The 27,909-nt window shown below is 42.2% G+C and overlaps 1 protein-coding gene and 2 pseudogenes across 17 annotated transcripts in view; 1 reads left to right on the forward strand and 2 right to left on the reverse strand.

Annotated features, from left to right (window-relative positions):
- The window catches only part of LOC112404125 (cytidine monophosphate-N-acetylneuraminic acid hydroxylase), a 256,651-nt gene that overhangs the window by 15,785 nt on the left and 212,957 nt on the right, over positions 1-27,909 (reverse strand). For all 17 annotated transcript variants that reach the window (XR_003004050.1, XM_024751969.1, XM_024751964.1 and 14 more), the window contains 7 exons: positions 19,856-19,965; positions 17,387-17,577; positions 11,678-11,825; positions 11,267-11,348; positions 10,356-10,493; positions 7,824-7,959; positions 35-175 (listed from right to left, as the gene is read on the reverse strand). Coding sequence is in view for 16 of the 17 variants with exons in the window: in XM_024751969.1 (XP_024607737.1) it covers positions 35-175; positions 7,824-7,959; positions 10,356-10,493; positions 11,267-11,348; positions 11,678-11,825; positions 17,387-17,577; positions 19,856-19,965 (946 nt within the window). In the remaining variant the exon portion in view is untranslated. The remainder of the gene's footprint in view (positions 1-34; positions 176-7,823; positions 7,960-10,355; positions 10,494-11,266; positions 11,349-11,677; positions 11,826-17,386; positions 17,578-19,855; positions 19,966-27,909) is intronic.
- On the forward strand, positions 13,276-15,292 carry LOC112404127 (tissue alpha-L-fucosidase pseudogene; annotated as a pseudogene).
- Positions 20,719-23,900, reverse strand: LOC112404129 (myc-associated zinc finger protein-like; annotated as a pseudogene).

Here is a 27,909-nt window from a genome sequence, read left to right on the forward strand (position 1 = left end):
AAAAAAAAAAAAAAAAAAAGTATTCAAACCAAACCTGTCTGTTGGATCCTTTAGCATCCTTCCCAGATCAAGAGTGGCTCCAGGTCGTGGGGTCCATGTTAACACATCAGAATTTTTCTTGATAAGGTTGTTGAGTTCATTTGGGTCATTTTTGATGTTTGTTTCTTTAATATACCTGAGAAATAAGAAAATTCCCATGTAAGAAAGTTTATTCTCAGATGAAATTTTGATTAGAACAATGACAGAATTTTTGTTTGTTTGTTTCCTCTGCATTCCTACTTCCCAATCCCGCTGCAGTTATCCCAGGAAAAATAAAGACTATATTTGGGTTAATGTCCCTAATTAGGGAACAGCTATTATTTATCCTTTGTTTTTTAGTATAATCACATAGTGATTGGAATTGAAGTTAGATGTAGCAAGACTACTATAAAGAGGTAGGAATAACACAATCTTGTATTTAATTTTTTTCTAGTTTTTTTTAAATTGAAGTATAGTTATTTACAGTAGTGTGTTAGTTTCAGTTTATAGCATAGTGATTCATTTTCTTATATTTAATAATAATGAAATATATAGATGATTAAATATTACTTGGCAGGTATATACTAAGCGTTTAACATGAACTAATTGATTTTATCTTCACAACCCACTGAGATACCTGCCGTTATTACTCTTGTTTTATAGAGAAAGAGACTAAGGATCAGAGGGCTCAGGTGACTTGCCCCAGGTCGGCAGTGTCCACCCAGCTCTCCACCGCCAAAGCAGGGCTTATCCTTCCCAGGAGGCCACGAGGAGGAGCGCCTCCCCAACTTTGGAGTAAAGTCTGATAAGTCTTTCCAACCCCTTCCATTATGTGAGGTTACATTTAAAAAGACAGGCGTCTAGGAACCAGGAAGTGGGCCCTCACTAGATATCAAATCTGCCAGCGCCTTGATCTTGGACTTTCCAGTCTCCAGAAGTTTGAAAACTAAATTTGTTGTTTATAAACCCCCTCCCCCCCAAAAGGCTTTCCATTCAAAACCATTGAAATCCACCTGTTACGAAAGAACACACACATCCTCAGTCATAGTCCCTCCTGAGATCTAGTTTTTAATTGTGCTATTTTTGATCAGCGCTGGGTATCTCCCAAATTTAATTCCAAGCCACAATCTTTCTGGAAAAGCTGTAAATCATCAGTTTTAATGTCATATGGGCAGGTAATTGTGGTGATGCTGGAGCAGAAAAAGAGAGATCCAGGATTTATCACTGTGTTTCATCAGACATGGGTTACATAGACAGACATTTCTGTTAAAGGGAATTTTACTTTCTTGAGCTACAACTGGGTTACCTAGACTGGATAGATATTTTCAGTCAGATAGACAAACACAAAACATATGTAAGCATTTGTATTTCTATAGCACCAAGGTATTTTCTCAGTCCCCACTGTATTTTCTCAATCCCCACTGCCATCCCCACTGACTTACATTATTTATGATCTTGCAGACATGAGTAAAGATATCTCTCCACCCAAAGATGTCTAACTTGTCCCTTCCTACACATGGGAATATCCTCCCACTGGCGCAGTCCTCAATTTGAAGCAGTGTCACCTCTTTGTCTCATCATCTTACTACCTCTAGTCTCAAAATGGTTCACCAACTGATCTCCCTGCCTCCGAACCGGGATGCTATCAGATTACTCTTCCTAAAACATAATGTGTGGCGTTCACAAAAGTCTTTAACTTCTTGATGCTTCTTTGTCTGCCTCTCTAAAATAATAATAAAGTTAATACCCAGACACTGCCCTCTGAGGGGTATTGTGCGTACAGAGGGTAACATCTGCCAACTACTAATACACAGAATTGTGACTTACAACTACTTTAAATGGCAGCATCACATTAAGTGGTCAAGTGTCCTTAAGTAAGAAACCATCATATCCAGTTCGTCTCCAAGTTCTTGCAATTCAACCTCCTTTATATTTCTAGAATCTGAATTCTCAATCCCCACTGTCATTCATCAGTCCTTCCGAGATTATTGTAATGATTTTCAAACTGTACTCCAGGATCGACATTCCTGTCTCCCTTCCCACCATGCAGACAAACAACCTAACCTCTCCAGTGCACATCTGATCATGTCTCTGTTCCTTGTTAGACTCCTTTACCAGGTTCCTCATTCTTAAGGATAAAATCCAAGCCATGTGGAGTGACACACAGCGGTGTTCACTGTCTGGTTCCCACTGCCCCCCGCCCCAATACACCCACCTCAGTCCCCTACACTGAACTGCAACCTCTCATCTCAGCATCTTTCCATCTTTGCTGGTAGGTGTCTACTCATACTTCAAAACTTTGCTTCATAGTCTCATCCAGTAGTCATTTTCCGACTCCCACCTGTATCCCATTACCTCCAGAACCATGTACCATAACATTTATCATTCTGTGTTACTATTGTTTTTCTCTTCCAACTCTGAAGACAGTCATTTCATCTCTAGTTCTCCAGCACCTAGCACATGCTGCTCAAAAAATGAATGAATGAATGATGAACAGCACTGATCGAAATAAATTATATTTTAACTTTAGGCCAATCTTTCTGGAAATATTTGGAAGATGAGAGACAGCTAAGTAATATCAACAAGAAGGTAATAAAGAAGGAAACATTATCAGCAAAAGGACACATTAAGTGACTAGACACATATAGATATGTCATCAGAGGACAGAGAAGAACTTCACAGTGAAAAGAGTCAGGTTTTAATGAGTCACATGAAGCCCAGAGAAGTCAAAAAAATTGGTCCTAATAAGTGGTAGTAGGAAAGACCCTAAATTCCATGTACACTATTTCCCCTACTGTACTCTGCTCCCTCAATGGATGAGAAATTATGGCCAGTACCTACAGGATTTTGTCATAAAAACTTATCTCAAGGACTGATAAGTCTATCAGTTTCTTTACCATCCAACAAATTTACAGGTAAATGTACCCTCAGAGTAGAAAGACATATGCATTCCGTCTGCATGTGGGCAGTCCCTGACCTTTGTTCACAAAATGTTCCAGGCACTGATCATAAAGTGATCAGCAATGAAGCAGATGGTACTGGTACTTGCTCATAAAAACACCATTAATGTTAGGGGCTGAGTCACTTCGTGATCAAATAGATGCTCTATACAATTGACAGAATCTTATAAAAGCAAAATTAAAACATCTAAAAGACTTTAACATTTAAAATAATAAAACTATGCTTCAAATACTACCAAATGGATTAATTGTATATTTTGGTTTTTTCAAGGGGTTGTGTATTATATAAGATGTGCATACGTATTTGTTGTATCACAAATATGACCTAAATAAATACGTAGCTTTAATTAACATGACTGAGGTGTTAAGAATAACTGTTAGCTTTTTTGTTGTTGTTTTTAAGATTTACTTAGATCTAATTTTTGGATTTTTTTTGGTGAACAGCTCTATGAATTTTAACACATGTATAGATTTGTGCTACTACTAAAATCAGGATACAGAGCACTTCTCTCTGCTCTATATTCTGTTCTCTCAAAACTCCCCCATGTTGGCCCTTTTTAGTCAAACCCTCCCTTCCCTTCAGCCTAACCTCTGGCAACCACTGACCTTTTTCTCCATCCCAATAGTTTTGCCTTTCTCAGAATGTCATATAAGTGGAATCACAATATATAATCTTTTGAGACTGACTTCTTTCACTTAGCACGATACCTTTGAGATTCAACCAGGTTGTGTGTATATCAGTAGTTATTTATTTTCTATGGTATTCCATGGTGTGGATATAACACAGTTTGTCCATTCACCTGCTGAAAGACATTTGAGTTGATTTGGTAATTATGACTAGAACTACTATTAATATTTGTGTATAGTTTTGTGTGAATAAAAGTTTAGTTTCTCTAGGGTAAATATCCATGAATGGAATTTCTGGGTCGTATGATAAATGTATATTTAAAGCAACAGCCATACTGCTTTCCAGACAGCTGTATCATTTTGAATTCTCAACAGCAATGTCTGAGAGGTCCTATTGCTCTGTATCTTTGCCATAACTGGATAGTGTTAATCTTTCAAATTTTTATTAACTTTAATTCTTATTTCATTGTGGCTTTAATCTGCATTCTCTAATGACTAGTGATATGGGCACGTCATTTCTTATACTCATTTGCATCGATATATCTTCTTTGGTGGAGTATCTGTTCAAAATGTTTTGCCCATTTATTATTGAGTTCCTTGTTCCCTTACACTGATTTTTGAAAGTTCATTATATATTCTAGATACAAATTGTTAATCAGATATATGATTTGCGAATTTTTCTCATGGTCTGTAGTTTATCATTTTATTCTCTTAGCAGTGTCTTTCACAGAGCAAAAATTTTAATTTTGATAAAGCCCAATTTATTAAAATTTTCACTTATGGATTGTGCTTTTGGTGTCCTATCTAAGAAGTCTTTGCTTAACCCAAGGTCATGAAGATTTTCTCCTCTATTTTCCTCTAAAAATTTCATAGTTTTACATTTCGATCTATGACCCATTTTGACTTATTTTTTGGTATATAGTGCAGGGTCTACTATACTGAGGTTCATTTTTTGCATATGAATGTCCAATTAATTGCTCAACATTCAATAACATTTATTGAAAAGACTGTCTTTTCTCCACTGAATTGTTTTTGTACCTTTGTCAAAAGTCAAATGGCTATATTTGGGTGGCTCTGTTTTTGGACTCTATTCCATTAATCTATGTGTTTATCCCTTCATCAATATCATGCTGTCTTGATTACTGGAGCTTTATAGCAAGTCTTACAATTGGGTAGTGTGGTCCCTCCAGAAGTTTCCCTCTAGTGTCATTTCCCTTTTATCTAAATAACTTTCTTTAGCATTTCTTTTAAAGTAGGTCTTCTTATAATGAATTGCCTTAGTTTTCCTTCATCTAGGAATGTTTTTATTTTACCCTCATTCCTGAAGGATATTTTCACTGGATATAGAGTCTATGTTGACCATTCTTTTCTTTAAGCAATTTAAAAATACTATCTTACTACCTTCTAGTCTCCATGGTTTATGACTAGAAATCCAGTTACTTGAATTTTTCCATATGTACAATGCATTCTTTTCTCTGCTTGTATTTCTGTTTTTCCACAGATACAGACCATCTCTCTACCTCTCTAACACACCTGAGTCTGGGGTACAATTCCATTTTTAACCTCTCAGGCAGAGAACCCTTTGTGGGTCCAATGCAAAAAATTATTTCCTTCTCACATTTTAGGTAATAGACTAAGTCACTTCAAATGTCCATTATTTTGCCTGGTTCCTCTTCTCTAGTTAAACCTTAGACCGTAAGATCATCTCAAAGGATGCTTAACTTATCTGCATTCAGACTACATGCTTTGACGTGGAACATTTAACATGAAGCCAATTTAGGAAATTCTCTGAGTTTTTGTAAAAATTCACATTCAATAATACTTCCTCACCAGCCTGACTTTAATACTCTCCACAGTGTCATGTGGCAAATATTGCGATCGATTTTGTACTTTTTACTTGAGTGACCCATAACTAAGAACATGAAAGTGATAGAACAACCCACTGTTTTCACCTTCTCAAACAGACTCTCCTGGATTTATCTTAGACATGCTTTCTCTTTGTATCTTTTCACAGATGCTCACCACTGTCCAAAGCAGTGTGGTATGCAAAATACCACCACAGTCTAATCCCTTAGTTCTTGGCTATTTCCACGTAGTATGATGTAAGAGCTGGAAATGGCAGCAGAATCTCTTCTCTGCTCCTTTTTCCATTGCTCTAAGGACAGACTGATGTTCAGCCAGAAGGCATAACAGTTGCTAAAATACTGAAATAGTTCTATGCCAGTTGGTTCAAAGCTGCTTCCCTGAGTGCCCTCTTTGCTGTCCCAGGCACCTGACCCTCCCCTGGGGCCTCCTAGCTCTCTCTCAATTCAGTCAACTAAAGGATTAAAGTTTGAGAGAGCAGAGCCTCCAGGACCTGATCCAGCACTACCTGTTATCTGTTCTGATTGCTTGGTGTCTATGCCATACTGGTTCTTAACTACACTGAATCTTAGTGCATTTAAGTGAAACCTCTGTGCCATGTCTACATTGGCAGGCACTGAGAAGTTTATTTTTGTCGCATTAACTGATTGTCATTTCGCTCTAGATCAAGATTGAGTGTGAGACACACCTATTCACTGATAACTAGTATTTTCTTTAGAAAACTGAAGGGTTTGGGGGAAACTGAAGGGAAGTTTTCCAGGGCCATCAACTTTAGTAATATTGGAGTAGCTCATTCCCCTGGTTCTGTATCATTGTCACTTGACACAGATAACCCTTCCCTGGTTCACTAAGTCCTTCATTTGCTGTCTACCTCCATTAATTTCACTGTACCTACTCCATCTTCCATCCTTCATAGTTAAGTGAGCATAAACATTCTAAGTCAGGAATATTTTACTTGAAATAATCCAATAAAACAACATCAATGAATCAGACATATAAAGTAATGAAAGGAGATATCACTACCACTATTTGCAGATGATTTAAAGAGAATCAGCTGAAAACTATTCCAAACAATTAAAACAACTACTACTTAGGAAATATAATTATAGAAAAGACTGAATTTACAATAGCAACCAAAATAAAAAGTGAAAATATCTAGGAATAAACATAACCAGAAGTGTGTGAGTCTTATATAAAGAAAACTTCAACATGCCGCTGAATGACACAAAAGAAAACCTATACAAATGAAAAGACATGCCTTGTTTTTGGACTAAATAACAAAATTATATTATTTATACTAAACTAATTTATATAGTTAATGTGATTGCAATATAAATAATATGTGTTCTCATTGTTCGGCCCTAGCAGGTCTACTCAAAATCTCAAAAGGACACTAACAATCTTGCAAATGTTTAGTTTGGCTTTAGTAATTCACAGGAAATTTTGGATCACAGGGTCCATGTTTTGAGAGAAAAGGAAAAGCACTTCCCCAGCTCAGGCACCTGACAGTAGTAAAGTCCCAAGAAGGACAATCCAATCTAAAAACAGTAGTTAAGCTGAACTAAAAAAACAATGTTTCTTAAATTTGAAGTTTCTCCTGTTTGAGAAATATTTTATTATTAAAAGTTAACTGCTAAATCTTTAATGATGACTTGGTATCAAAGTGACCAAAAAAGAACCATAAGTGTGAATATTCACATTTATGAAATCTTGTGTAATACCCAGTATTAAGATTGTCATCCATTTGACCATTAAAGTGAAAATTCAACATTTAAACATTCTCAAAGAAAACTCATTGACCTCTAAAACTACACTTGAAAAACAAGATCTAGAAGTTATGTTGCTGCAAGAGAAGTCCTTTTAGATACTCAAAAATGAGAAAATAACTTGATGATGATACAGTCTCTATTCTGAGAGGTAGTGTGGTATAGAGAAAATAGCTTTAGAGCTAGGCATACCAGGATTCATTTCTCACCTCCAGTGTTTCCAGCGGGGTGACTTCAAGCAAGTCCCTTAGCCTCTGAGTTTCAGATTCCCTGACTTAAACAGGTATAATAACACCTACCTTACAGTGTCATTGGAAGACTAAATGATTAAAAGCCCCAGTTCAATTCCTAGTGTATACTGAATACATATCAGTTGCCTTCATTCTTTCCAGGATCCTTTTGGACAAAATCTATCTGAATTAACTCTAGCTGTCAAGCATGGCTCTCTGTTCCCAGGCAGCTTGTTAAATAAGCTTCAGACTCCTACTAATTACTTCTTCTCATTTCATGTTGTATTCATAGCTAAATCATTCATCCCAGCATACATTAACTCATGTGTAAATACGTTATGCAAAATATCCAGCCATACTTGTCTGATGGGTGAGATTCCACGAAATACCCAGCAAAAGGGCAATAAATTCGGGGTTGTAGGTCCTTCACCAGCCGAGCCTTGTAGTTCAGGAGTTTCTTCCTTTCTGTTTTAATGAATTGGGCTTTCCATTCCTCTGGAATAACAGGGTTTGGATTAGAATTTCCTCTGTTCAGAAATCACAGAAAAACAAGAGTTCTAGTAGATTAGAAGGCTTTCAGGAGATAAAAATTGACAGCTAACTAATGCAGACAGAGAGCAAAGCTCCTTGTCATTAGTGGCTTTATTTTGCAAATTTCAGTTGGTTACTAGGAAAATGTTTCCAAACCAGCCAGAGACACTGAACCCTCTCCTTGTTAATGGCAATTCATTTGGACCCTAGCTGAATAAACAGGGTGGCATGTGTAGTTGTATCTTGCATGCATGCACATTTTAAGGACACTGTAATTCTTGTAATGCTTAACTCTCTACTAACATGGAAATGGCTTTGCTATTTGCATGGATTATAAAAGCAAAGCATGTTCATTACACCCAGGTGATGCACAGTGGTCAAGGGCGTGGATGTCAGAGTCAGTTAAGACTTAGGATCAAAATGCAGCTCCACCACTTAAATTCTTTAAGTCTGTTTTCTCCTCTGTAAAATAGAATCATGTTGCCTACCTCACAGGTTGTTCATTTGTTCGTTTGCGCGTTCATTCATTTGCTTGATATTTATTGAGCACCTACTATGTGCCAGACGTAGTTCTAGGAACTGAGAATACAGTGGTGAACAAGATAAAGCAGGTCCCTGCTCTTAAGGAGCATTCATTCTAGTGAAAGCAAATAAGGAATAAGGAAATAAGTTCATTTCAAAGAGCGATGAGCTAGGAAGAAAGTAAAACAGGGCCATGGGATGGAGAGTGGCTGGGGTGATGAGGTGTGGGGTGGAGGGGCATATTAGGGCAGTTAGTGAAGATGACATTGGAATCATAGAACACAGACAGAGACGTAGAAGTTGTCGACCACGTGGAGGTCAAAAGCAATAGCACTCCAGGCAGCGGAAACAGCACATACAAAGGTCCAGGGCACAGACGGACTTGATGTATTGGGTCTGAGGAACAAAAAGCGGGCCAGTATGGGCTGACACTTGTCAAGCAATGGGGATACAGGCAGTAAAGGAAGTTGAAATTAGGCAGGGCCCAGAGCATGTGGGGTACCATGTCAGGGAACTGCTCTTACTGTTACTGCTATGAAAATCTGATAAACACAGACAAGGATACAGAAAAAAATAAGTTATCCATAAGGTAGACACAACCACCATTAACATTTTGGTATATTCTAGACCTTTTTAAATGTATGTGCGTGCGCACGCGCGCACACACACACACACACACTCACATAAGAACGGAGTTGTGCTAGCTACCCTTTAGTAGGTATATGTCACCTCCCCAGTCACACTGTTAACCCCGTAAAGATAGCACCTCCCCTCTATCTCTCACTGGTGACTCATTCTGGGAGGCAATGACCACAGACTCAGAGAAGAAAGGAAGGAACTGGACAGGCTTTCCTCATACTGCAAGTAGGGCATTTCTGCCACATTGCTAAACAGAGATCACTTACAGAAAATATTAATTTATTAAGTGGACATATATTGAGAACTTACAATGCTAGCAATGCTTACATACTGAGCAAAAGTAGGAACAAAATATACCATTTACACGCCCTCCCCCATCCCAACCCTAGCACCACCCTTAGACCCAGAGCAGAAGAGCTTCTGCCTTGGACCCCACATTTTTTTCAAGCTTTAAGATATAACTGATATATAATATTACATAAGTTTAAGGTATACACCAGGACGGGTTCATTACATGCATGTATGGCTAAATGATTACCACGATAAGGTTGGTTAGCCTCCATCACCTCACATATTACCATTTTGTGTGTGTGTGATGAGAACATGTAAGATCTACCCTCTTAGCAACTTTTAAGTATATAGCACGGTATTGTTAACTATAGTCACCATGCTGTACGTTACATCCCCAGAACTTACTCATCTTATAACTAGAAGTTTGTACTCTTTGACCACTATTTCCCCGGCCCCCAGAAACCCCATACTTTAGAGGGGCTTCCTTTGCCTCATTCCTCCCCTGTATGGGCATTCCACAAGTCCAAGGGGATGTGCCCACCTCGAGTTGCCCACACCCTATTCTGAACCACATACCAAGAGCATTTAAGCCTGGATTACCAGTGTCAGACTCTTCCTGTTCTGCTCTACAGTCTACATCAGGAATCAAATTGATCCAAATGATTCTTTTTCTTGACTTTTCCTGACATGCTCCCTAATCTCCTCAGTGTTTCCTTCATGCTCCATCAGCATATTCTGAGCTGGAAACTTCAGCTTGTATATCTGTGATTTGCAAGTCTGGTTTCCCAATAAGATTGTAAGCTTCTTGTGGGGAAGGATCATGTCTTAATTATTTTTGTATTGATTCGTACAGCATTTAGCAAAGTGCCATGCATGCTCCTTGGCATCACTTTGATATAAAGTATTACCAGTAAATTTTCCACCACTGAAAGTCATCGGAAAGCCTGATGCCCCTCCGGCAAAATCACTCATCATTAGATCAACCTTCATAGGCAGCCTTCCCCCGTTGGGTCTGGTGCAATCCACTGTATTGAGTATTTTATGACCTGTGGAAAAATAAAGTGGCATCAATACTCAAGGTGAAATCTTGAAAACCACAGTTTGAAATCCCAGGTCAACAAACTCTTCCATGTAAGTCTGTATAATCTGACTCATTCAATTACAGAAGAGTTGCTTATGTCCAAGGAAAAGAGAGAGTAAGACTTCAAAATCTAAACTCTTCAATAGCACATTTTGAACTTTCAAGTGAATAAACTCATCCTGTCTGATTAGTGGGTTCTGGGTGAGGAGAGTTAGCTTAATTCCACTCCAGATCGTAGATAGACTACTTTCCTCGGCCGGCTATCTTCAGATGTTGAGCCCAAAGGATGCAGGGGAAAGAGTGACCGAATAAACACAAATCTCTCAACCCTTGGAAATTCTATTCAATGATTGTTGGTGTAAAGCCATCTTCTCACATGAAAGGCAGAAGTGTATGATTACGTTACATCATAGTATTTCAAGATGAAAGTAAAACACTTATTCAATAAAGGCAGTTTTGAATAAGTTACTATAGGTGAAATATAGAATATGTGTTGCCTTATGAAAAAGAATCTTTGCGCCTGTCACTACATCGAGCACATTACTGCTAATTTGTTCTCTGTAAGATTATCTGAATGAGAGCCCCTTTTCCTAAGACAGGGATAGAATATATTATATTCTATGGAAAATGAAGATGGAAGAAGAAGATGAACATAGGATGAAATTTTGGATAGCTCTTATTATCCTTCTTACCAAGAATATTTTTCATTTTTCACTGTTAATGAGAATAAGAAAATACCTTTGTATTCCACGATAATGCAAGTGTCCATCTCAGGATGAACGCCATCCATCAAGATCATGAATCGAAGATTTTTGTCTACCTGGAATTTTAACAATAAAACCAACAACAGTTTATGTCAGTTTGGCTTTTAATTCAATATTTGAAGAAATTGTCATCTCTTCTGGAAAGAAATCCCTTTTATTCAGAACTGGATTTATTATCCAGGAGAATCATACCATTGATAAATGGAGAGAAAAGCCACCTTTTACTTTAGCTCAAACAGCGATTTACACAGTGCTAGGTATTTACACAGTACTATGTATAGAAAAAGTAGGCCATTGTTTCCTTAGTGTTTAAAGTGACTACCTCGTCTAAAATTTACCCCAGAAAGCATAACTGAAAAGTAGGGAAAGAACACAGATATCTGACCTGCTGCCATATTCCAAATGGCACTACATTGATATTAGTCAACTGGACACCACTCCGCTTCAGATTCCAAAAGACAGGTCTTTCCGTGTTTCCGACATAAATGGGAATATCTGGTCTTCTTCCAGCAACCTTCTTCAGTGTGGGGTAACTAGGATCAGAAGAATTCAAAGGTTGAAAGGTGAAAAAACAGAATCATCTAGTATAAGAGACAGTCTGCTCCTTACACCAACATGTTGACCAAGAAGAAAGGTACTGAAATACCAGACTCTCTGCAGAGTCCAAAAGAAGAGTTTTTTCTCAAGGTTGACTGTAACAATGAGGGGAGTTTCCTAGGAGATTTCTCTTTATTGTGAGAACATACCATATACCACAGTGTATATATCAAACCAGGAGTGCAAATTCCATCTTCCACACTGATGCTGCTTTGAGCAAGGGTAGTTCTAACAGAAGTTGCAGAGTGGAAAAGTCCTGCTGAAGAGGTTTCTGGTAGGTGAAGGTCTCCATGATCTTCAATTTTCTCATCCCTCAACTAGCAGCTCCCAATAAGAGAAAGGTCTTGGCCATTAAACAAGGAGAACCTATGAACTGCCCATCACTGGAGACGGTTTTTCAACCATTAAAGGTTGACAGTCACACTGTGGTATAAAGAATGAGTTCTTTGTCCTTTAGGAGAGTTGGTTAGCAGGTAGGCAAGACAGTAAAATCTAGTGTAGAGGAAAATGACATTCAGCATTTGTAGTAATCCCAACTCAGTACACCCACCATTAACCATCCAAGCATTTTTTTAGTACCTACATAGATTGTCAATTCTCATTTCTGAGAATTCATTACATAAAAGAATTATATACCACTGTGGGGTATGGTAAAACATGAATAATAAACAAATAAATGGCTGTTTAGATACCTATTATATATCAGTCATGGTGCTAGGCACTTTCACGTTATTTTATTTGATTCTCACCAAAAAAACCTCTAATTTTTTGTTTGCTTTTAATAAATGAGGACACATATTCAGAAATACATGACTAACAGATAGTAAATTGGTATTCAAATTCAGGTTTTCTGATCCTAAACTTAGTGCTTCTTCTATTAGAAGACAATTTGAGATTGACATGTACACACTGCTATATTTAAAATGGATAACCAACAAGGACCTACTGTACAGCACAGGGAACTCTGCTCAATATTATGTAACAACCTAAATGGGAAAAGAATTTGAAAAAGAATAGATACATGTATATGTATAACTGATTCGCTTTGCTGTACACCTGAAACTAGCACAACATTGTTAATCAACTCTACTCCAACATAAAATAAAAGGTTCAAAAAAAAAAAGAAGGCAATTCCAACTTTAATGAATGTACTATCTGGTTTAAGAATCAGACTTGTGCATAGAGTATAATGTCAGGTGAAATAAGATATTTAATAGTAAGAAAAGTATAAACAAAATCAGCATATCAGCACTTATTAACTTCACTAATATTCAAGTTCCAGAACTATATTAAATAAGTAGAATCCAGGCGAAAAAAATCAGTAGGTTTTCTTCTCTAAAAACAAAGGATTCAAAAAATCAAGGATTCTTTGAACACGTCTTCAGTCTCTGGGTGAACCACCTAAATCTTCTACTTTAAAGGACTTTAGGAGTTAGGATAAGTTATTCTAAAATGGATGTTTATTGCTTTGCAATTTCTAAATTGTTAACAATTCTTACTGTCATCTATTAATAATATCATCCATTACGATACTCATATATTAACATAATAAATCACATTTCTTTGACTAAAGACTGTTTTCTAGCCCAGAACTTCTGCTGTCAGTGTCCTTGCCCTCAGTGAGCCACAGCCAGCCCCCACCTCTGCAGGAGACCCTCCAACACCAGCAGCTATGTAGTCCTGACAACAAAGCATCACGAAGGCTTCAAAAACTGGCCAAGTCCTGTGTCTTGGAACTGGAACTCTAAGGATCTGGGGCCCCATCGTGATTTGGTTGGTGAGTTGGGAACAGCCATCCGAAAGAGGAACATATGCTATGGACTCTATCACCCACTCTTAGAATGGTTCCATCCTCTCTACCTATGTGATAAGAAAAATGACTTCAAAACACAGCATTTTGTCCGTGTGAAAACAATGCCAGAGCTATATAACCTTGTTAGCAGGGCCTTGAAGAAGGGCAACATGGTCTGCCGGACCCTGAAGAGGATCTGGCATCTGGCAGATTTGTATTCGAATGCTGGGTCTTGTTACTTACAAGCCTTAAACAGGTACAAACCTGACTTGATTTGGTCTGATGGAGAGTGGGAATGTCCTGATACTTATTGGAACTCTACAAATTTTCTTGCTTGCTCTACAATGATAGGCCAGTTAAGGATGTGGTCATAGTAAATGGCCTATGAGGTCATTTACTGTTGCCATGGACGATACTACAACTGTCAAGATAAATTCAAGCCAGAGACCTTGCCAGATCACAAGTGGGAGATGTGCACCTCAACAGACAAGCTGTCCTGGGGCTACCGTCACAACATGGCAATGGGTGACATCACAAGTGAATCTCAAAACATTTCGGAACTGATTCAGACAGTAAGTTTGGGAGGCAACTATCTTCTCAACATTGGACCAACTAAAGATGGACTGATTGCTCGCATCTTCCAAGAAAGGCTTCTTGCTGTTGGGGAGTGGCTGAGCATCAATGGGGAGGCTATCTATGCCTCCAAACCATGGAGGGTACAATCTGAAAAAAACACGACCTCTGTGTGGTATACCTCAAAAGGATCAGCTGTTTATGCCATTTTCCTGCACTGGCCAGAAGATGGAATCTTAAGCCTTAAAACCCCCATAACTACTTCGACTACAGAGTGAACAAAGCTGGGAATCGAAAATGATATGAAGTGGTCCACAAATCCAGGTAAAGGTCTCCTCATGTAGCTGTCCCAGTTACCACCCTCTGCTCTTCCGACTGAGTTTGCTTGGACTGTAAAGCTGACAGGAGTGGAGTGACCACTGGAGTTCAACAAGAAAGGGACACTGCCTACACTTTGACTTTCCTTTTATAGTACCATCACTGTAATCAACTACTCTTGTCTACTCACACATCTCTTTTCCAACGCATTTTAATAAAAGGAATGGATTATGTTACGCTGATGTCTCACAGGATCAAAGATCTGAGATCCATTGCTAGCATCTCTCTCTCTGATCAGCAGAAGGGATTGAACAGTTAAGTTCATCCTAACTTTGGGAATTATCTACGATGGAAACTTCACTCCATTCTGTGTTTCATAACCTGCTTGTTTACTCAAATGACTTCAGATCAAGAATAAGCCAAGTCATCCCGTTGCCTATGGGAGGAGATGAAAAGGATTTGGCAAAATCCACCACATGCTATTTATTTAGCATCAAATGTGACCAATTACCCCCACCTACCCCCAGGAGCAAGAGATACTGGAGGGGAAGGAAAATGCTTCCTAGGCTGCTAACAGGCAGCTTTTTAGAAGTTTCCAAAGCAAACTAAGAGCTCTGAAATTCAGTCTGTTTACAGTGATACTAGGAAGAAAATGAATGTGATTCTGTCCTGCTTTCTTTAATACAATCAAATAAATAAATTTGTACATCAAATTATTTTCTACCAAAAAAAAAAAAGACTTTTCTAAAGCACATTGGCCTTTCCCCCTTGTTTTTGTAAATAAAGGAGGTTTTATTCAGTAAATCAAGGTCAGACAAGAGGACTGGGGACAAATGACTTTGGTGTTTATTAGTTGACTAGGTAAGAGTCAAAAAGTAAGGGTCTATTCTATATCAGAGAAATAAACTCAAAGGAGTGAAAACTCTAAGTTTCGGTAACTTTCAGTAATAAACTATTCACGGTACACTACACAACCAATGCACTGTGATACTACAGTAGAGGACCAGCGTTTAATGCCTGGCAACTGTGCCCACACAATTCCCTGAAATTAAAATGAAACTGGTTTTCAGGACAGTGGTTGAGAAATAACTGGGCTAAGTGACTTGAAAAGTTCTTATCTTCCCTAAAATTCAGGACTTTCTCATGGAATGTCCCTCATCAGGACCTTAGGCAATGGCATCTTGTAACAGGTACTATAAAGCAATCACCTGGTTTATTGATACTGTTCTCTCTATACAAGCTATATGAAATTAGTACCACACAATACTGTTATTATACAATGCATGAAGCCAGGCCTCTCATACTTCTGCAGTTGTATGTGTTTGATTCCAGAAGCTTGTATGGAACAAAGGTATCGTGCAGCAGACAAGTCGATTTTTATTTGTGGCACTACAATATCCCAGTGGGTGATGTTCAATTTTTAAGTGTGTTGCAGGTAATTTGTTACTAAAGCAGTTAATTACTTGTTTTTAAACCGTTTCCTTAAAAAAAGGAGAACATACTCGTGCCTTAGAGATCTCATATGCTTTCAACAGAAAAATCAAGGGTCCAGCAAACAACATATTTTCCCTCACCATGGACATTTCGATCAAAGTATGTCCTTCATGTGAACTTTGTCACATAAAGTCACAGAAAAAAATACGGTGAAGTTGCTTCATTTTAGAACACTGTGGGCACTGCTAGATGTTTACACTGGCAGCCAGCAGTCGTGACACAAGCTTCTGAATAAACATGAACAAACAGGACCCAGAAATGACACCAGGGGATTGGGAATATGACCCTGCCTCTTCTGGTAACAGTTAATTCACAAATGTGTGTGGTTTTGTAAATCCAAGTTCCTCTTCCTCCTTTTTGATTGCTGGGGTTAAGGAAGTTCAGTTCCTATCCTTAGTATCACATGGCTCTGGTTTCAATGAAGGATGACGTGGACTCAGGGTTCAAAAGCTGGGAGCTCAGTGTTGTTGAAGTGCTACGAATCAGGAGTTGGCAAACCACAGCGACCTGCTGCTGTAAGCTAAGAAAACCTTTTACCCTTTTAAGTGGTTGAAAAGGAAATCAGAAGGGCAATCCTATTTGACACATTAAAATTTTATGGTATTCACATGTCATCGTCCATAAATAAGGTTTATTAGAAGACAGTCAGGCTGATTCAGGACCGTTTATGGCTGCTTTGGTGCCACAACAGCAGAACTGTGTCACTGCAACACCAACCATATGGCTTGCGAAGCCGAAAATAGTTACACCCTGGCCCTTCATAGGGAACGTGTGCTGATTCCTACCGTAAATGTTGAACTAAAAAAGGGGGGTTCCCTGGTGGCGCAGTGGTTGAGAGTCTGCCTGCCGATGCAGGGGACTGTGCCCTGGTCTGGGAAGATCCCGCATGCCGCGGAGCGGCTGGGCCCGTGAGCCATGGCCGCTGAGCCTGTGCGTCCGGAGCCTGTGCTCCGCAATGGAAGAGGCCACAGCAGTGAGAGGCCCGCATACCGCAAAAAAAAAAAAAAAAAAAGGGAGTCAACATTAATAATCCTTAAACCTAGACTTTCACCAAGTACCCTGAGGGTGGGAAGTGAGAGGGTGGAGGGTTATTAACCCCTGTCCTCCTTCCCACAATAGCTCCTTTCGCATTCCCAGTGGTATAAAGCGTGAAAGCACTTTAAAAATTATGCTCTGCAAATGTAAGCATTTATCTAAATTAGTCCTCTCATCATCAGCCCAACTGAATCTACCTCAAAATGAGCAGTGATTGCAAAAGAACCTGAAAACCAGCGATGCCTTTACTGCAGCATTTTCTTCAGAGTGCTCAGACTTCATTACCTCAGATGGTCTGAGTGCATGTGACTGATGTAAATCAGGTCCGCTTGGTACAGCCTCTCCAGCCAGTCAGATGGAGGCTCATGCAGTAACCACCATCCTCGGGCAAAAGCAGGACCGATTAACCAAGGGTCGAACACCATCCTCTTGTCTCCCAGCCTGAGGTCCATGCAGGCATGAGTCAGGTATGTTATCTGTCAGAAGACAGCGAGATTCAGATTATTAAATCATTACCAGCCAGCAAAAATGAACTCGGCTGCTTAGCTGACAAGTCACATTGGAGAACTTGGCTCCTAAGTCTGTTCAGTGAAACAGGATGCAAGTGAGACCCAGCAGGAGTGTTTATATAGAATACAGCTCTCAGCACAGGTCACTAGTTTAGTAGAATAGAAGTGTTCATGGTGGGTTTTAGGTGTCAAACCAATTGATTTACCCAGCCCTACTCTTTAAATTAGCTCCTAAATATTTATTTACAGTCTGCACTGCAGAATAGCGTTTGTGGCCAGTCCTTCAAAGCACAATTTACAAGGAAGGGCAATTAGAGATGTTACGGCACACACTTGGGGATTTAAATGCTGGAGTGGCTGGGAATAGGTACACGAATGAATGATTCCTGGTGGGTTTAAGGCAGGAGATAGATGGGCCCCAGGCTGAGCAGCTGGAGTTTGTCGCCTGTGGACAGATACTCCAAGACAAAGATAATAGCTGGAGCAGAGAGGAGCTGAGTGCTGCCCAGATAAGAGATAAAGAGACCACATATACCTCATTCTCGAGGTCAGGGAGAACTTCCTGACTACATCTGTGCAGAAAGGCTCCTCGGGGGGCCAGAAAGGGAGGGGCGCCACCCCACAGTAGGTGATGTCAACCTTCCCATAGGCCTCTGGACTAGAAACCATCTTGGCTAAGAGATGCACACACACACAGGGGAGGACCCTGAGTTATAACCAAATACAGACTCAGAGCCAGGCAAAGCAAGATGACTGGCCAGAGGAAACCCAGAAGAAATGCCCGATATAAGTGATTTAAACTACCACGAAGGGACAACTATCTCTCTCTGAGCCCACTCATGTGTGTTTATTCACATGTACATTCTTCCCCCTAATAAAAACTTTACTTGTTTCACTACTTTTCGTCTCTTGTTGAAATTTATTTCTACAAAGCAGACAAGCCAAGGCCTTGTCACTGGCCCTCATGGTCTAGTGGTTAGCATTCAGTGCTCTCACTGCCGTGGCCTGGCTTCAATCTCTGGTCAGGGAACTGAGATTCTGCTTCAAGACGCTGCAGGCTGAGGCCACCCGAGATTGGGTTGGCATAGCCATGCAGCCTGGCTAAACAGGCTTGTAAGGCTTTCTCTTCTAAATTACCTGCTGACTCACTCAGGATGTCAGGATCCTCTGAGAATGGCTATAAACAGTGACTTAGAGACTGGCATAGACTAGAGGATTCTAAATCAATCCCTCACTTCCTTCCCCTGATCTGGCATATCCACAGGAAAAAGGAAAACACCAGGAGCAGAGATAAGGTAATAGAAACTCCAGTGTGAAAAGCCAGTAAAGAGGGTAAGGAGAGGTCAAGAAATCAGGGCTTCCCTAGTGGCGCAGTGGTTAAGAACCCTCCTGCTGATGCAGGGGACATGGGTTGGAGCCTTGGTCCGGGAAGATCCCACATGCCGCGAAGCAACTAAGCCCGTGCACCACAACTACTGAGCCTGCTCTCTAGAGCCAACGAGCCACAACTACTGAGCCCACACGCCCAGAGCCCGTGCTCCGCAACAAGAGCAGCCACCGCAATGAGAAGCCCACGCACCACAGCGAAGAGTAGCCCTCACTCTCTGCAACTAGAGAAAAACCCACGTGCAGCAACGAAGACCCAACGCAGCCAAAAATAAATAAATAAATCTATAAAAAAATAAAAAGAAATCAAATTCAGGTGATTATGCCTATTCTAATAGGTTCCCATTTGTTTCCTCAAAAAAGTAACAGCCCATTTTCTCAAATGAAAAGATTCTCAAATACTCCAGAAAATTTAATTTTTGATTGTTTACCTCTCTCAAACTATCAAAGTGTTTTCTCTGGAGCAAACTCTCTTCTAAAGGTAGGAGAATGCACAAGAAGGTTTGTAAAGTTCTCAGGGCAATGTGCAGAAATATACAACTGGCCGTTTTACCTGATAGTGATTTGGTATCAAGGCCAATTTCTGAACTTCCGCCAGTAGTTTTGCATGACTCTCCTCTGGGACCTCCGCTAAAAGATTTTTTGTTTTGTTTCTTTCTGGATGTATTTCCTTGTAATTCCTGGCAAGTTCTGGGGGTTCCTAAAAAATTTGCTCAAGAGTTCAGAATAACTATATTATATGTCCTAACCAGCCACCTCCAAGAATATTCAAGGTAATACAGGATGTAAATATATATATAAGAGGAAATCTTAGTTCTATTTTTGTTTTTAAGATTATTACAATTTAATGTTTCCTTACCTGCACTTCCCCAAAAGCCAAATCTTCAGGAGATCTGGGCTCTGAATCCCAGGGGTTAGGAGGATTCAGCTCTAGAAACAAAAGTCCATTTTCTTCATTCTTTTCCACAACTAGAACCAAATGGGAACAAATCTGGATTAACAACAATAACAGAAATGACTTAAAAAGCATCACTGAAATGGAAATGCATGGCTCAGGTACACAGAGTACAAAAGTCAAAGGAAAATAAAAACAAAAGGCAATGCTCATTTGGGTCAAGCAACGTCTACTGAGATGAGGGCTGAAGACCATCACCCATTCATTTCTTTTTTTTTTTAATTTAAAATTTATTGTTAATAGGGTCTGCATAAAAGGAGGGGGTGAAGGGTGGGGAACATGCAGGGGACACAGGAACACGATGACATGGCCAGGGCCACAGCTTCTGTCGCAGGGGAAGGGATGAAAAGAAAAGGCCAGGGGTGGAGCTGGGGCGGAAGAGGGAAGGGGGAGACACTGTGGCTGCATTCCCCCCACCCCCAGGAAGCACCTCTAGTCCCTGGATCCCCACATTTACCATGGCCCCCTAAGATTCCATCTCTTGCCCTACCTCTGACCCTAGTGGCTCCTTCTTTTGCTCCCCTTGACTTGTTTCCCCCTGACAGATTCTCAAGCAGGATGATGTTTAGGGCCTGACCCCAAACAACCTCACCTTATGAAGGTACAAACTGTGTCTTCCCTGCTTCGGCCCCTTCTCAAATCTCACCTTTCCCCCTCTCTGGAGCAGAATCTTTAATTTCCTTCCTTCCTCTCCTCCCTCCTCAACAACTAGAACCAAATGGGAACAAATCTGGATTAACAACAATAACAGAAATGACTTAAAAAGCATCACTGAAATGGAAATGCATGGCTCAGGTACACAGAGTACAAAAGTCAAAGGAAAATAAAAACAAAAGGCAATGCTCATTTGGGTCAAGCAACGTCTACTGAGATGAGGGCTGAAGACCATCACCCATTCATTTCTTTTTTTTTTTAATTTAAAATTTATTGTTAATAGGGTCTGCATAAAAGGAGGGGGTGAAGGGTGGGGAACATGCAGGGGACACAGGAACACGATGACATGGCCAGGGCCACAGCTTCTGTCGCAGGGGAAGGGATGAAAAGAAAAGGCCAGGGGTGGAGCTGGGGCGGAAGAGGGAAGGGGGAGACACTGTGGCTGCATTCCCCCCACCCCCAGGAAGCACCTCTAGTCCCTGGATCCCCACATTTACCATGGCCCCCTAAGATTCCATCTCTTGCCCTACCTCTGACCCTAGTGGCTCCTTCTTTTGCTCCCCTTGACTTGTTTCCCCCTGACAGATTCTCAAGCAGGATGATGTTTAGGGCCTGACCCCAAACAACCTCACCTTATGAAGGTACAAACTGTGTCTTCCCTGCTTCGGCCCCTTCTCAAATCTCACCTTTCCCCCTCTCTGGAGCAGAATCTTTAATTTCCTTCCTTCCTCTCCTCCCTCCTCCTGGAAAAAACAAAAAGCACCAACTCCCCAGGGAGGGGCAGCAGACAGTAGGGGGACACTGGAAGGAGGAGAGCAAGGAGGACCACCGAGGGAAAGGCTCACAAATCCCTGGAAGGGCAGGTCAGGGGGTTACAGAGAGGAGAGGGGGCGAGGGCAGTGGCCGCTCCTGTCCTCTGCCACCCCTGCCCACTGTCCAGGGGGCTTCAACACGACTGAGGGGCCAGGTGTGCATATGGGGTCAGGTCTGACAGGGAGAAATCAGGGGCAGGAGAAACAAATCGTTAAAACCCAGCAAATTCCCCTAAGAAAACACTTCTTCCTCCTTTCCTTCTGGAGGCTCCTTGGTTGGCAGGGCAAGTAGTGAGGAGTTGGTGGGAAGAGACAGGGGAAGAGGAGATGGTACCGAGGGACTTTCCTCCATTCTCCCCTCTCCCCCGCGCCAACTTGGAGCTCACCAGGGCTGGGAGGGAAGTGGCTGAGAGCTCACACGCACGCCCTCGGCCCCCGAGGAGCCACAGCTCTGGGAGGGGCTGCCGCCACCATTGGACAGGCCTCACTTGTACCAGGTGGGTGCAGGGGTCCCCCTCAGCTGGTGGGCTGTGGCCGGCCAGCTGGGCAGGGTCTCGCAGGGCACGCTGCACAGCTTGCACAGGATGAGGTCAGCCCGTATGCTGCCGTGGTGAAGCCTTTGTTGCGGAGCACACGGACGTGGTGAGGGCCCTGGCTACGCACCTTCATGTGGTCCGAAATATAAGCCGAGCTCAACGTCTTGCCACACACATGACCCGGCGCCTTCTCTTCGTGTCGTACTGTGCGGACCCGCAGTCAATCCTTGATCTTCGTAGCAAAAGCTGCCTCGCAGTTCTCACATCTGAAGGGCCGGTCTGTTGAGTGCACTTGTCTGACATGACTGTTGAGGTGATCCCGCCGGGGGTAAGCTCTTGCCACAGTGGGAGCAGCTGTAGGGCTTGTGCACTGCGCCGTCGTGTTAGCAAACGTGGTAGCTCCTGCGGTCCTTCTGTCGGTTCTGGTGGTAGACGTCGCGGAAGGCCTCGCCGCACATCTTGCAGGCGTGGTTCTTCTGCATGCGCTTTCCACCGCACCCACGGCACCCGCGGCCACTGCAGCCGCACGGCCGCCAGCTCCGCTCAGCTGGGGCACGTTCAGGAGGCTCAGGGGCCCATGGTGGGCATCTTCATAGCACCCGAGGGGACCCGGCTGGCTTTGGCTCCCGTGTGGATGGCGTCGTGCCTCCGGAGGCTGTAGCCGTTCTTGAACTCCTTGGCGCACAGGGCGCAGAGGTAGGGCCCCTTGCTCTACGCTGCTTCTCCAAGGCGGATGCGACTGGGGCCACAGCGACCGTCGCGGTTGGGGCAACGACGGCGGTGGCCGCAGCTACGGCGATGGTGGCAGCAGAGGCAGGGGGCGCGGCCTCGGCGGCGGGCGCCGACACCCGCAGGGGCGGCGGAGGGGACGCCGGGGGCTGCTTCAGAACTGCTGGGTCCACAGTGGAGGCGGCGGCCGGGGCCGGGGGCGCAGCAGCAACGGCGGCGGCCGCGGCGGACTCCTGGGCGGCGGCGAGAACTCGGAGTAAGTCCACCTGGAGGCGCTCGGCCGCCGGGGCCTGGAGCGTGGGTGGGGGCGCCGGCGCGGCCTGGAATGGACTCTGGGTGCAGCCCTGGGAGGCAAAGAGGCCGGGCTGGAGCTCAGCCCCGACCTGCGGGGGGTTCTGGGAGTGACCCTCAGGTGGCAGGAAGGAGTTCAAGAGGCCGCCCACCCCCCACTCCCCCGGCAGTCCAGGCCCAGTCCAGGCCGCAGCACCGTACATGGGAACACGGGGAACGTGGCCTCCGCCACGGCGGGGCTCAGCTGGGGCCGGGGGCGCGGGCTGCGGCGGTTGGAGCCTGGCTGGGCGGGTGCGGGGAGCGAGGAAACAGCCTCCGCCCCAGCTGCGCAGCTCGCCCGGCGGCGCCTCGGGGAGGGCGCCCCATTCATTTCTTTCTTCATATTACACTTAAGGAACTCATGAGATCTCAGGTGTATCAGGGACACAGCCACACACCAACAGCTTCATTACCATCAAATGAATAATTGCTAGAGATGAGTTCAAGGTGCTATGGCAGTGTCTAGGAAGGAGTACCTAGTTTGGTTCTAAGAGTCAAAGCAGATTTCAAATAGGAGGTAATGCTCCAGCTAGACTTGAAAGATGAGGCATCTGGGCCCAACTAAAGAAATATGATGATGTGAAGCAAACAGGATGAGACAACAGCATGTGTAAAGGCATAGAGGCATGAGAGAGCTTGATATGCACAAGGTGACTACTCATTTATGACCGAGGAAAATGGTGTTTGAGCCAGGCCAGGATAGACAGGTAGGTCAGAGAAAGTCATGAAGGACCCTAGATTCCCTGCTAAGGAGGAGTTTGGATTTTATCTTGTGGCAATGAGGGGTCAATGAAGAATTTTAAGCAATTGTAGCAGATGTGCTGGTGGCTTGCACAAAATCTATTTTCTCCTTCTTTACTATTAGCATCTAATTTTTTTTTTTTAAGGAGTGGTGATACACCTATCTAAAGATCATGATTTCCCAGGCCCCCTTGCAATTATGAGTGGCCATAGCTCTACGTACAGTTTATATAGTTCTGCCCAGTGAGATGTGAGCAGAAGTGTACTAGTGGGACTTCCAGGAACACGTTTATTTTCCTGACAAAGAGGAACAAACTCAACGGATCTGGACTGTTCACCCTTCATCTTCCCCCCGCCATGCTTGTGTGAAACTTGGTTGCCATGCTTGGAGGAGCAGAAGCCATCTTGAGACCCTGAGGAAAAAAGTCAGATACTAAGGATGACAGAATGGGAAGACAGAAGGAGCCTGGCTCCTTGATTAACCAACAGCCGTAATGCCCAAGACTGCCTGTTTTCCAACTTCTTGTGATGTAAGAAAACCTCAGATATGATTGGGCCACTGTTATTTGCGTTTTCTATTACAATGGCTGAAAGCAATATCTAAATGCTATAAGAAGGGAGTATTAAAATCAGAACTTAATTTTAGGAAGACCACTGTGAGACACATGGAGAAGATCAATTGGAGGGAGGCAGGACCATATTTGAGAGCCCTCCCCGTTGTTTTGGGAGGCCATCAGCAAACAACTGATGGACATGCACTCAGGAGAAAGATGGCCTGTTTGGAGCCCTCACTCTCCCACTTAATAGCTTAATAGCTGGATGACCTTGGACAACTTACTTGACTTCTCCATTCTTCAGTGTTTTTATCTATAACCCCAGCCACCTCCAAGGACAGTCATCCTAATAAGTGCCAGCAATTTTACTAACTGCTCAATGAAAGCAAATGAGGTCCTAGACCAAAGCAGTCCCTGTGGAAATGGCATCATTGCCCTGCCCTCAAAGCCAAGCATTTTCCTACTTTCTTCAAAGCATATAAAAAAAATATTTTGCCTACACTTTCCGAATGAATAATTATACTCACTTTAAGACAACTGCTAATGGAAGAAACTGAGGTAAAAGTTACCCCTAAAATGAAAAATGGTGCATTTTTTTAATATTCCCTAATAGTTGAAAACGAAAACTTATATATGCTGTCAAATTTCAATTTTCAAGGTCAACTTGAGGGACTGTAATAAAGAAGAGTTGAAAACTTAAAGAATTACCTCCCCTAAAGTCTGTTTTGCTCTCTCACTACCCTAGCTTCACCCTCGTGGCTACATATTCTCCCTCTCTGCCCCTGACACACTGATGACACATTTAGACGATCTCCTTGGAAAGCTCTCCTCAGTATCACAGCACTGCCCACTACCTGGCTTCATTTGGGACTCAGCTGTCATATTATCAGACAGGGCTTTCTGACCACTCCATCTCAAAGAGCACTCTCCAGCCCTCTACCCTCATTTTTTTCTTCCTAGCCCTATTGCCACTGGACATATTGTATATTGTTTGTTTATGGTCTGTCTCCGCTATAAGACTATGAGCTCTGTGAGAGCTAGCATCGTGGTTTGTTTGATGCTCTGTCAGTAGTGTGCCAAGAACGTTGCCTGACTCACAATTGGCACTTGTTAAATATCTGTTGAGTTAATTGATTAATTAATGGTCATCATTCCATGTCTCCCAAGACTCTCTTGGGGTGCACAGCCCCCTCTCCCAACCCAGGCACTGCTCCTGCCCAGACTGGGCACCTCAAGTTGGGAAATTTAGATATAAGATTATCTCAACAAAAGCCCCAAATAAAGTATATTACTTTTTCTTTTTTTTTTTTTTTTAAAAAAAAATTTTTTTTTTTTGCGGTAGGCGGGCCTCTCCCGTTGCGGAGCACAGGCTCCGGACGCGCAGGCTCAGCGGCCATGACTCACGGGCCCGGCCGCTCTGCGGCATGTGGGATCTTCCCGGACCGGGCCACGAACCCGCGTCCCCTGCGTCGGCAGGCAGACTCTCAACCACTGCGCCACCAGGGAAGCCCTACTTTTTCATTTTTAAAAGAGCACTTTAAAAGCTAGAAACATGATTGCACCAGATAGCTTCAGCTGGTCCCTACAAACCCCTTCTTCTCTACCTGTCTGCACCCTTGTCCACCTACTGCCTCCTTCAGGAGGTTGACTTAGCTGGACCACATCAAAGGGCTCCCACACTCTCCTCCTTTTAGGTGAGTTTGGCTATTGGGAAGCTTCAGGGTGAGATGGTAAGAGAACTCAGTGAGGTTGGGTCACTTATACCTCTGGCTCTTTCCCTGTAAGGTCACCTTGAACTAGTTATGCTCTGGGCATGGACAGAGGTCACTGCTTATCTCATAGAAGCCAATTCTTTATGACTCTCTCTTCTTCCAGATTCTGGAAACTGCTCCCCCCTCATCCCTTTGGGCCTAAAGACAGATAATTTGGCTGTTATCAACTCCAGGTTACTCCACCTTCCCTGTGATTCTCCCACATCCACACCTTATAAAATATCCTTTGATGAAAACACGCTCTACAAATTATCCCAATTTGAGGGGGCCATCTTTTTTCCTTTTGTGAATATAACTAATACAATAAATAAGAATCGCTATCCTGAAACCCCAAATTCAGAAGAGTGATTACCTCTGGGGGATGAGGGGACATGTAACATGATCAAGGAAAGGTATTTAAAGATCTTCTGCTGTTAATGTTTTATGTCTTAAGCTGAGCACTGGGCACATGGCTGTTCACTCTGTTATTTTTATACCTTTTAAATATTGCTTAAGAATTTAATAGAAGCATATTAATTAATATTTTCCTAGTAATAGTTATCAACTTATTTAATAGTAAAACACAATTGGCATTCTTAATAAAATCAGGAACACACAAAGGATGCTTAATAGCACTATTCTTATTAACCTATGTCCTTGAAAATGCAAGTGATATAATAAAGATACATCTTATTATTATTTCCAGGCTATATGATTGCCAGAAAACATTGTCGTGAAATAGAAAGAATGCTGGATTTGGAAACATCTGGGTTGGGATTATGACTGGGCTGCCTATTATCGGCAACCTGGGATGCAGTTTCCTGATCTGTAAAATAGGCTTATGATACATACTTTGCAGAGTTATATAATAAATCCTGTAGGGTCTAGCACTATGCCTGGCACAGAGAAGGGATTTAAAAAATAATATAATTATTACGGCAATTATTTTACCTTCAAAGAATGAAGAGTTAAAAAGAAAGTTCAGTATTGGACAAACAAAATTATATACTAGCAAATACCATTTCAAAAATACAAGGTATTATGGAAGCCTCTCAGAAAACTGCATTGATATCCACTCTTAAGGATTTTCCTTCTTTAGAATTGTTCTCTCTCAGGAAAAGCAGAAAAAAATAAGAGTCTGTAACTCTTAACTGTTATTTCAAAGCAAACACCATAAAAGTTTTTATGCCCCTTGCACAAAGATAATGCATTTATGCATGGAAGTAAAGCATAACATCTGCCAACTCCCTGCCTCTATAAAGCAGGTGAATGTGTCATCCTTCTTTTGACTGCACAAACTGATGCAATCTAGGTTATTTGGGTTATAACTGAATATTTATCCAGAAGAACAAACAAATGGAATTCATTAAAATCTTTTTACAAGGAAGAATGATGAAGAAGAATTAGAGCAAAAACATTTTAGAAAACTATAATAATTAAATCATTGATTATTGGCATAAGGACGGTCAAGGAGAGGATCCTAATTAAATAACAGTTTAATATTCTAAGAGAGGGATCATAGATTGGTGGAAAAGGAAGGGCTAGCTAAGAATGGTGCTGTGCAACAGGTTAGCTAAGTATTCCAGTTGATTAAAGACACAAAGAAAAGCAACCAAGTGGTTAAAAAGTATGAAAAAATAGAATATCAAAGGGAGGACTTCGGGCTTCCCTGGTGGCGCAGTGGTTGAGAGTCCGCCTGCCGATGCAGGGGACACGGGTTCGTGCCCCGGTCTGGGAGGATCCCACATGCCGTGGAGCGGCTGGGCCCGTGAGCCATGGCCGCTGAGCCTGCGCGTCCGGAGCCTGTGCTCCGCAACGGGAGAGGCCACAACAGTGAGGGGCCCGCGTACC

Source organism: Neophocaena asiaeorientalis, unplaced genomic scaffold (genome assembly GCF_003031525.2).
Source record: "Neophocaena asiaeorientalis asiaeorientalis breed wild unplaced genomic scaffold, Neophocaena_asiaeorientalis_V1.1 scaffold165, whole genome shotgun sequence".
Classification (NCBI taxonomy): domain Eukaryota; kingdom Metazoa; phylum Chordata; class Mammalia; order Artiodactyla; family Phocoenidae; genus Neophocaena; species Neophocaena asiaeorientalis.